Genomic DNA, 10,682 nt, shown 5'->3' with positions numbered 1-10,682 from the left:
AAAAAAAAAAAAAAAAAAAAAAAAAAACCCAAGTCCTGAATTTTCTCTGCATCTTTCAGGGGTTGTTTCTGAGGGAAGCGCTCCCTTCCTGCATTTCTGCAACTTCTCTTTTTTACGGCGTAGGAGTGCTTTTAGGCGAACGTAGCTCTCAGAGCTGAACGGAGAACCACGCCCCAGCGGCCGGCGAAGCCGCGCACGGTTGCTGTGCCAGCAGTCCTGATTCTTCCCCGCTGGAGCACGATACCCCGGGGGATGACTTCTGCAACCCTCGCACAAGAACACACGCCCAAGAGCAGCGCTTCCCCCCCGTTCCCCCCCGTGCACACACCAGCATTGCTTAGGGCAAGCGTCAAACAGATTTAGCGTCCGATGTGTATTTTTTTTTTTTTTGGCAATCCTTTTTTGCCCAGCTTACAGCTGGCGGGACTGGGATGTCTGGAGGGTTTCTAAAGCCTCAAAAAGGGAGGGCAGCCCACCCCCCCAGCTGCGCAGGGGTGCAGGGGGGCTCCCTCCCTCCAGCTCTGCCAAGTCGCAGTGGTTTTGTTAGCGTAGAGCCGGGGGAGCCGGCGTCATTCGAGCCGGGATGAACGGGAATCCGGTCAGGGACCCGCGGCGCTGCGCGGAGCAGCATCTGTAATGCTCCGCCGCTGCCATTAAATCCAATTACTCTGCTCCTTTACTCCACAGCCTTCAGAGCTCTGGTTAGTCCAGTGCTGCCCAGCAGCGTGGGAAACGTCTCCCCATTAACCCCATGGCGACGTTTAACGGGACAGGCTGCGCCGTGCATCAGCATTGGCTTCCCGCCCGCACCACGGTGCCGAAGGCGCTCCCCAGAGCCGGCAACGGGGCTCGCCCTGTCCTTGCTCTGCGCCCACAGGCACCATCAGGAGCTTGGGGTGTGGGGCTCTTCGGGAGCTGTTCTTAGCTCTCAGAAATAGAAAAGCGCTTAGAAATTAGAAAGCTTTCCAATAAAATAGTTGCCTGTAATTACAGGTGAAAGCTACGTGGCTGCAATATCATTTAACTCCAGTTTAGATAAAAAGTGCAGATAAAAAAAAAAACTCTGTTGTATCCCCTGGTTCTCTTTAATCTTTCATCATAGAAAGCCAATAATAATTCAGCCAGGGAGCCTTAAATGAAAACCCCTAAATTATTCCAGAAGAAGTCAGGTAAGAGCCGGGGGGGGGTGGGGGGAGCGGATTCCTACCCTGGCACCCCGTGCAGCGGGAGAAGCTGGGCTGATCCCTGCCTCCCTCCTACGGACACAGTGCCTGACCAGCAGCGAGGACAGAAGGGAACTTCAGCGAGCAACGACTACTGTTTTCTTACAGATTAATTGCAGTCTTCTGCTTCAGCTACACAGTTTGGGGTAAGGCAGGAGGCCAGAAGGGCGGCTCTTCGGGTCATGCAGTGTTACAGAGCACCTAGGTGAGTTATTGCATCTCTGCCGAGATGCTCTAACAACGACTCTGCCTAGCTCTGCTATGGGGAATCCTGCAACAGAGCAGGGAGAGAAAGCAGAGGATAAAACGACCCACAAAGCCAAAAGGAGAGGCAACCGTAAGGGGCGCGGGTTAAGCGGCATTTGTTGTGCTTTAATGCTTCAAAGCCCCTGTTTAGGGTGTGAGGAATGGCTGGACGTACCATCCGCAGAGGCGGGAGTGAGGGGGATGTACTCCGTCGATGTCTGGCTGGTCAAGGACACCCTGGCTCCGGTCAGGTCGATTTTGGTGCTCCGGCAGGTGTTGGAACAGACCTTTGTGTGCTGGTAGAAATCCAGCTCTCCCGAGTCCATGATCTTCCTGAAAGACAGGGACAGGCACGTCAGCGGGAGCAGCGAGTGCCAAGGCACAGCTCCTGGCAGCCTTCGCCCCCAAACTTCTCAAAGTCCTGGATGAAAAGGTTAGGCATTGGGAAAAAGGTTAGGCATTAGGAACAATTCCTTCCCCTTGGGGCTGTCAGGCACTGGAAGGGGCTGCCCAGGGAAGGGGTCGAGTCCCCAGCCCTGGGGGGATTTAACAGCCGGGCAGAGGCGGTGCTGAGGGATGGGGTTTGGGGGTGGGATGGCAGGGGTAGGGGAATGGTTGGGCTGGGGGAGCTTAAAGGGCTTTTCCAACCCAAGCACACACAACGGAGTCTCTTCCTTCCCTTTCTGACTCCACAGCTCATCCGAAGAGCTGGGGCACAACCCTATTTACGAACTAAAATAAGGTCTCTCAGCTTCAGCAAAGGAGGTGGCAACGCTGGCACATGTGATCTTCCCAGTCTAAGCAAGTTGCCTCCAAGGCACCCCCGGGCTTCGCTGGCCAAGACTGACCTGCGCTTCCCGAGGTTTGCTCCCATGGGCTGCTGAGCTTGCCTTCACACATTCCTTGCAAAGTTGGTTTTTTTTTTTTTTCCCTTAAAAACCTGCCTTGCCAAAGTATAAGCCTATTACGCAAAATCCACGTGGAGCAAAAGCTGCTTAGAAGGAACAGGGGAGACGCCTGCATTGAGGCAGAAGAATACAGGCAAAGGCAATGTCACCCTGTGAAGAGAGCATAAAACCACTGACAATTCCTGGGGAAAGAGGTGATGCGTTTTTATCCTGCCTACAGGCAGAGGCAGACTTTAATTAAATCACAGTCTCAGGCTGCTGTTCAGGAAAACCATAGAAGAATTAAATTGCTGTAGTTAAGACTCGAGAAGAGAAATGCTGGCATAAAAAAGCTCTAAGTAAGTTCTTGGGGAAAAAAAAAAAAAAAGCGATATAAAGTAGATCTATTGCAATGGGAGCATTTGTTCATGACCAGACTTCCATTTGGTAGGCGGCATCAAGAACATGGCCCAACCACCACTGGCCATTAAAATTTGCAATGACCTTCTGCCAGCTGGGAACTCGGTGTGGTGTAAATCCTAAAGAGAGCAAGGAAGCATTTTTTGCCCCGAATTACTCCCTAGGCACAAGGATAAAGCAAAGCCATCGGGCAGACTGCATTTGGGGCCAGGCTGTTAAGACAAACGTTCAGCGGCACATTCGCACTCCCAGCAGCGGAACAGCCCTGCCAAAGGCTCGGTCCCACCCCACCGTTATCCCCCAGAAAGAAGCAGCCGCCGCTGTTGCTCTGCAGATACAAGTGAAGAGACTAACCGGAGCATGATCCCGTTCATCCGGATGGCCCGCTTCCAATCCTTCAGGGTCGACTTGCCCGCCAAGTGCACGAACTCCTTGGGACTAATTAGGTGATCGTCAAACTGCAAGAGGCAGAAGTGCAATGTCAGCGTGAGAGGCCATAAAATAACGTAAGCGTGCCCCGTGAGCGTGATTCAGCCGCGGGGCCAGGCAGCCCGGATGGAATTTCCTGGTGCCCAGCAGTGGAGCTGCATCACGGCGCTGTTAAAAGAATAGCACCAAACCAGATGGCTGAGGCACACTTCCCCACCTGAGAGAGCATCGACTGAGTTACAAAAAAATTAAAGCCAAATATTGCTTGCATGGATGGTTGTTAACAGCTGCTCAAAGCCAAGGGCTTGGGAGTTTGGGAAATGCCCAGGACAGCTGGGAAAAGCACCCCTAGCTTGTGCAGAGCATCATCAACAGCAGTGAGCTGCTCCCACTAACGAGCGGACCGACAACGAAAGCCAGGCTGCCGCCGGTGACGTTTGGGCCCAGGAACAGGCTACACCCCGCGCAAGCGAGGGAAGGAGAAGCTCATTCAATCTTTGGCCTCCTGCTACGGAGCCACACCATCGATATGGGGTGAAACCTCTGGCCTCTCTCACAGCGCACACCCACTTCTGCTGAAAACCAGCTTCGGGGAAATGGCACGTACTGTACCAGCAGCCAGCTCTTCCCCCTTCTTTATTGCCCTCCACACCCAGCTGTGCCTCAACCCGTGAGCTGACCTAGAAGCAACCTGCAGAATCACACCGTCCTCTGAGGAGCTGCTTTACCACCCAGCTCAGCAAGGATTTCACAAGCGCAGGCTTCCTCTTTTCAGCGCCCATGCTGACCAACACAGAGGTCACGCGCCGTTCCGGTGTGAGAAGCTGCTTCTCTGAACAAGCCCACGGGCTTCAGTGCAAAGAGGGGAGTGATTTTAGGCAGCGGCAGCAGCATTATGTACAGCAAACCTGCCCTCTGCCTTGGGGATGGAAGAGACCATCGCTCCGACGATGGGCAAGGAGCATCCTTTGGAAAGCCCTTGTGCGACAGAGCCAGAGGAGACGCTCCCTGGGCAGGGAATTGTTGAGTCCGTGTATAAATGCCAGCGACGGCTTACGGCAGCATCACACGTGGTATGGTGCTGGAAATGAAAGTCTGGCCCTGCTCCCCAAATTCCCTCAATTTTAGCCACTCAACACGTCCCTTACAATAATCTCAACTTTCCCTCAAACCGAGCAGACGCTGCAAGTGCCCGAATTTCTCAAACCCTCCAATAACGCAGTTAAACTGAGGCAGCATTTCTCCACCCAGCACTGCTCAACTTGGCCAAAGAGAGAAATATCAGGTACAACAGTACCAAGAATTTCCTCCTCTCCCACCAAGATGGGGTTCTGATGCAAAGCAGCTCACCAAAGCTCATCAAAGCGAGCCAGGTCACCCCGCAGCGCGGGCTGGGGAAGGCACGAGTCCAGCGTCAGGGACCTTCATTCTCACCTGCACACACTTCACGTTGATCCCAGGGCACACGAATTTTCTCCAGATGAGGTTGGCTTTGCTGTCCCCACAGGTGATGGGGTAGACAATCTCTGCCTCCAAACTGTCCTCATCTTCAGCCATCTTCACTTCTCACAGGGAACAGAGGCAGGGACAGATCAAAAAGAAACGTGAGTCACAGCCCCTGATTCCCCACCCTGACGCACACAAACAGTGAGAAAGCAGTTTTGAAGCTCAGGATTTAAAAATAAATAAACAAACAAATAAATAAATAAATAAGGACGATGCATGGTGGGGTGCGCTGGGGTTTGTGGGCACTGTTCACTTGCACTTTGCTACTAAAGCCTCCAACCACCCAAATTGCTCGGGCAGAACAGCGCGGGCAGATTTATACCGCTCTGGCCGCAGCTGAGTGCGTGAAATCTGAGAAGTCAGCGGCCAGGGCTGAAAAAATTCAATTCTTGATAAACATGAAAGGAATTAATGTTGTTCGGGTAATTATACATTCACCTTTAGTTCTAGAGCACACCTGGGTTTAAGGCAACTCCAGCCCAGCTGGTTACGGTCTTTGCTCTCTAAATTCGCTTGTACTTGCAAGCAAAGCCAGCGAGTTTACTGCAAAACTGACACCCCCATGGCAAGCTGGGAGGGCGGGAGCCAGCACGGCCAGACGCAGGGCCTCATCCTGCACCAGGAGAGGGCAGCAGCAGCCCGACCAGAAGCTGCCAGCTCCCAGAGAGCACGCCCAGGGGGATTGCCCCCTGCCAGGAGAGCACCCCCGGGGGCATCCCCCCCACCCCAGGAGCTCTGCACAGCAGCGGCCAGACCCGGTTGTCACCAGCACAGGGGTGGTGGAGCCAGCACAGCTGAAGCGAGAGGCTACGGTACGGGCTGAACCTACCTAGGACCGCTTCCTTCAGATGCGTGGAGGCCGTGAAGGCGGCAGCAGCCGCAGCAGCCGCATTTTCGGTCTCCAGCGTGTCTTCGTTTATGTCCCCGCTGGTAAGAGAGTCAGAGAGGCAGAGTTCAGCCGCGCAGATGTGCCATCCCCACACCCGATGCCCCACGGAGACGTTGCTTCAGAAGGCGCTCAGACCACATTTTCCCACAGGAGCTAAAAAGTCAGCTCTGGTTTCGAGAGGCTCAGCTCCATTCTTCCATACGGAGATGAAAAGCCCCCACAGCAGGCAGGACCGCTGCCAGCAGCCCAGCCAGCTCTGCCTCGCCTCCCCTTTAGTCCCAGCCCCACGGAGCTGCCCCCCGTGCAGGGGAGCTGGCGTGGAGGGATGCTGTCATCACGGCCCCTCGCTCAGAAGTTGCTGCCAGCCTCTGGCAGCTTTGCCTGAGAAGATTTCCCCAGGAAAAACATGTGCGAAACACACTGGCGGGGCGATGGACTGGCTGAACCCCCCGGTAGGCGGGATGCTCCCAGGAGCAGGACCTCCAGGAGCCACAAACACGCTATAAAAAGAGTTCGGCAAACCCCAAAACAGCGGATCCATGAGCAGAGATAACATACCAGGAGCTCCAGATCCAACCTCTGAGCCTTTTGCAACTCAGTATACCCATGATATTAACTACAGCTGCCTATCCGACTGCTGTCACCCCCACCCCACCCCACCCCGGAGATCTCCAGTTTCTCTTGGTGCTTTGCCGATGCAGACACACAGCTGGTCCCACGCAGCACCCACACCCTCACCATTCGCCCATTCCAGCTCTTGCTGTGGTGTACAAAGCCCCAGGCCCCTCTAATGAGTTTTGGTGCATGCTCCGATGGGAAAGGCATTTAGGGCTGTGATCCAGGACACGCTCCTCACCCCCTGGGCCAGGAGGGAGCCCACAGTGGTACCCTTATGGATCCCACCTGCACATCGCGGCCAGCTCCCAGCACAGACCATTCCTAATGGGTTTTAAGATGTGCATTTGGTTTTTGTTATTGAAGATGATGTCTAATTACCATAGAAAGCTTGCTGGCCCTCTTCGGGTCCTGCAGGAGCGGGGAAGCAACAGTTAACTTCTCACATACTGCAGCATATTAACTTCCTAAGGAAGACTGCGAGGAGAAAGTAGGTTTGAACCTGAAAACCTCCCCAATTTGGTACCACGGATGAATTAAAAGAAAGGCCCCAGTGACTCACTGGCAACCACACTTCCCACCCGCGGTGCCACGGGGACAAGCAGATTCAAGAGCAACTGGTTTTTCCATCTTGGCCTCCTAACGCACAGCTCCGGGGTGGAACTGCAGCTTCAAAGCATCCCTCCCCTCGCCAGCTGCAGGGCAGGTACCCGGTGGGGAGCAGCACGGAGATAAGGGAGTCGGTGTGGGCGGCAGCGCAGCCTCCCCGGGTGAGGAACTGGGGAGATGCTGCTTCGGAGGCGTGGGAGCTGAAGGCAGCCCCAGCTGTGGAAGAAAGGCACCGTGGATGTCACACTACCCCCGCAGCGGCTAACAGCCTGGGCCCCGGGGCGGGAAAGGTGGTGGATAATGAAAAAGGACTCGGAAAGGTAAAACTCAGGGCTACCGCATTTGCAGACAGGTGAATATTACAGAATACAGCAGTTTGACAGGAGAAAAATGGGAGAATTGTAACCTGGTTTTCCTTCATCCGTTTGCCGCTTGGTTCTTGCATTTCTCCAGATGCGTTTGGAGAAAAGCCGGCGGTATCGCTTCAGCCGGGCGGCAGCGGCCACCTCCGACGTGCAAAGCCCAGCACCCCGCAGCCCTGCCTCCGACCTGCCTCCGCCGGCCACCAGGCCAAAAACCTCCACCACCTCGGCAAAAAGCAACACCCGGCAGAAAGCCAGCGCCCGAAACAGCTTCCTCCAGGACTCCATCGCATTCGCATGGAGAAATCACCGAAAGGCACGACTGGATCGGGAGAAGAGCCCCAGCCACATCTTAAACCCCATCCTCCAGAGAAAAACAAGCAAAGCAACTTCAACAGCTTGTCTGAAAAATTCAAGTGACTAAAGCCTGTGCCTGCCACGGAGATGTAATGGGGTGCGGGGGGAGAAAAACCACACCAAAAGGTGAGTTTCTCCACACTGTTTCCCCATCCCGTTCCAGAGGAACGGACTGGGGCAGATGCAGGGGCAGGAGAAAGCTCAAACGCCTGCCAAGCCCCAGCGGTGCATCCCACCGAGCCCGTCCTGCCTTCGCCGGTTGCCATGACGAAGCTGGGGGAGGAGGATGGCTCTCATCTTCCTCCCCGGGAGGATCCATAAACCAGATGGGAGGAAGAGGAGAAAGCGCGGGCTGGTAAAGCAGCGGGCTCACGTCTCCCTTCTCCTCCGCTCCTGCCTCGCCTGGAAACTTGAGAGAGGGGAAAAGTCTCCACCAGAACCTGCACTGGGGTCGCTGCTCAGTACCAGCACCAAGCACGGACCCCTTCCCACGAAGATAAAACCTTCTGGCTGGTTATTACTATTTTCCCACTTCCCTCTGCCTCTTCCAGTCAATCTTAAAAACACACGAACTAATTAAGCTCTTAACTAACACGCGAACTAATTAAGCTCCCCAGGTTGCGTGTGTGTGTATATATATATATATATATTTTTTTTTTTTAAGTAGCAAAAGCATACCCAAAGGAGCACTAGAAAAAGAAATCAAACTCAGCTCTGGGGCTGGTGCCTAAGTGCCACACAGGACAAGTTGAAAGCCCGCTTCCCGTGTGAGCAGCGACCGAGCCAAAGCCAAGGAATCCCAGCCCGTGCTTGCAGCCGCTTTCCTTACGCCAGCTGGGGCTGCAAAGGGAAAACAGAGGGAGAGGGAGCCAGCGCCGCTACGGTGTCTCCCGGCGAGGAGCAGAACCTGGCAGAGGCAACCGTCCAAGGCTACAGAGAGACCGTGGGTGGCTCATGCTGCCACCCACCCCCAGCCCCACCGCCTGCTCGGCGAGGGGAGTCCCTGCGGCCGGCGCGGTGGGAGTCAGGAGGGCTTTGCTCCACAAGCCCGAGATCCACGTCCTTCCCATCGACCCGCTGCCATCCCGGAGCACGGGGGAGCGAGGAGCCTGCCCGGCAGCCCTTCTCCGGAGAGCTGCATGGAAAACCCTCCGGGAATCTCTCAATGCCTGCTAAGATATGCTCCACTCGTAGCTGGCACTAAATAAAAATCATCCTATCTCCGCTGTGTAGAGCCCTCCTGCTTCTGACCATCCAGGGGACACGGGGAGGATGAGAAAAGGTTTCCAAAAAAAACCATAGGAGAGGAAAAAAGAGCGAAAGGAAACCAAACCGACTGAGCCGGCCTCTGCCATGGTCCATGTTCCCGGACAACACATGGGTCTGCAAGGCTCAGAGTCACATTAAAACCAGAAACGGTTCCGCATCCAAGAGCCACATCCCAAGCGTCACATCTGGCTGCTCCTCCACCAAGGGAACTATGGAAGTCACCATGGGCCAGAACGCAAGAGGAGCAGAGCCTTCCTTCCCCACCATCACCCACTCTTTTGGGGATGGAAAACGCTCTTGGAAACGCTTGCAGACCTGGGATGCGGAGGAGGAGCGGGGCAGCTCCTGCCCATGGTGTCCCCGCTGCCCTGCCCTGCCTGTTCCCTTCCAGGAGTTCATCTGTTAATGACTTTTATTGCAGTTATAGCAGAACGAGGTGTGAGCTTGGATTTTCTGACCATCGAAAGAGCAAAACACTAAAAGAGCTCTAGGCTCCGTCCCATGAAAGACTGCAGAAAAATAAAGCAAAGAGCCCATCACTACATGGGCCTTCAAGGCACCAGCCCGGCATTTGGGCCATGGAAGCAAAGACTTGACCGACCTGCAGCTGAACAGACGGGACCTGAAGGAACAGCAGTCCCGGATCCAAAATGCCGGCAAGAAAGGCAGAAATTGGGCAAAACAGCAGCACTTTCAAGATCAGACACATCCACTCTGGTTTTTTTGAGCCGTGCCTCTCCGTTCAACGCCATGTGGTTTCAAGGCTACCACTTTCACTCCTATTGCCGGTGGCGGAGGCTCCTGCAGGGCACTGCTGAAAAACACGGCCCCAGGCCCGCCTTGGGCAGAGGGGCCCTGCTGCACCGCGCTCGCCACGCTGCGGACAGACTCGCCTCTCGGAGCGACACCGCTTAGGGAAGCAATCATGAAACAAAGAGCAGGAAAACACTGATTTAGCTACCGGTGTCCCGTTCCAACCGGATTTGCGTCCATTCCAACACCCACGTCCACTCAGAAAAGATGGTTTGGTTTGGGGATTTTTGCTGGTTTGGGTTTTGTTTTTTTTTTTTTTTTGAAGACGTTTTCCCCCATCCATCTCAACCGAACTGCTGCATTGCTTTTTACTCTGGGTGACACCAGCTTAAAACCACCAGCGGTAACTCAGCTTTAACAGAGACAGTGGAGCCTGCTCTGCTCTGTGAGCTCGGAGCTGCAGAGCCCACGGCCCTGGGTATGGTCCCAGGGGCCTCAGCGAGGACCTAATGGGGAACTGGAGATTGCCCGGGCATCGCTCAGGTGGTCCCCGCTGTGAGAAGTGACGCAGGCGTTAAGTAGCAGGTGATTAAATGCACCCAGCTCAGCTGGCTACGACCACGGGCGGGAGGTTTTCCAGCACAACCCTTGGCGTACGCCAACCCCATCTCTTACCCGTGCTGGGACAGGTTGGTGGTGACCAGCACCGTTTTCACCTCTTCCACGCCGGCTCCGTCCACCACGCCGTCGGGCGTCGTCACCACCACCACCTCCTCCATGTGAACGCTGACGTCCGGAGTCGCCATCGCGGAGCAGGCAGCGATGGGCAGCCAGGCGGGAGAGCCCTCGGTCACCGGCTGCCTGCGGAGAAAGGAGGGGAAGCCCTGCGTGAGAAGGTGTCTGCTAAGATGACATCAATGACCTAGACAGCGAGATCGAGTGCACCCTCAGCAAGTTTGCAGATGACACCAAGCTGAGTGGTGCGGTCGACACACCAGAAGGACGGGATGTCATCCAGAGAGACCTGGACAGGCTGGAGAGGTGGGCCTGTGTGAACCTCATGAGGTTCAACAAGGCCAAGTGCAAGGTCCTGCACCTGGGTCGGGGTAACCCCCGG

General features: G+C 55.1%; 1 protein-coding gene across 1 annotated transcript in view; it reads right to left on the bottom strand.

The window, feature by feature from the left end:
* The window catches only part of GMEB2 (glucocorticoid modulatory element binding protein 2), a 13,186-nt gene extending 2,694 nt beyond the window's left edge, over positions 1 to 10,492 (bottom strand). Inside the window, exons 1-6 of the mRNA XM_035890372.1 lie at positions 10,241 to 10,492; positions 5,541 to 5,638; positions 4,640 to 4,767; positions 3,131 to 3,234; positions 1,645 to 1,802; positions 1,360 to 1,494 (exon numbers count right to left, since the gene is read on the bottom strand). Of these exons, the coding sequence (XP_035746265.1) occupies positions 1,360 to 1,494; positions 1,645 to 1,802; positions 3,131 to 3,234; positions 4,640 to 4,767; positions 5,541 to 5,638; positions 10,241 to 10,371 (754 nt within the window). The 5' untranslated portion in view covers positions 10,372 to 10,492. The remainder of the gene's footprint in view (positions 1 to 1,359; positions 1,495 to 1,644; positions 1,803 to 3,130; positions 3,235 to 4,639; positions 4,768 to 5,540; positions 5,639 to 10,240) is intronic.
* Between the last annotated feature and the right edge of the window lie 190 nt (positions 10,493 to 10,682).

Source organism: Egretta garzetta, unplaced genomic scaffold, assembly GCF_000687185.1.
Source record: "Egretta garzetta isolate BGI_Z169 unplaced genomic scaffold, ASM68718v1 scaffold223, whole genome shotgun sequence".
Classification (NCBI taxonomy): domain Eukaryota; kingdom Metazoa; phylum Chordata; class Aves; order Pelecaniformes; family Ardeidae; genus Egretta; species Egretta garzetta.
Note: the sequence above shows the minus strand (reverse complement) of the source record. Positions and strands in the feature narration are given on the sequence as shown.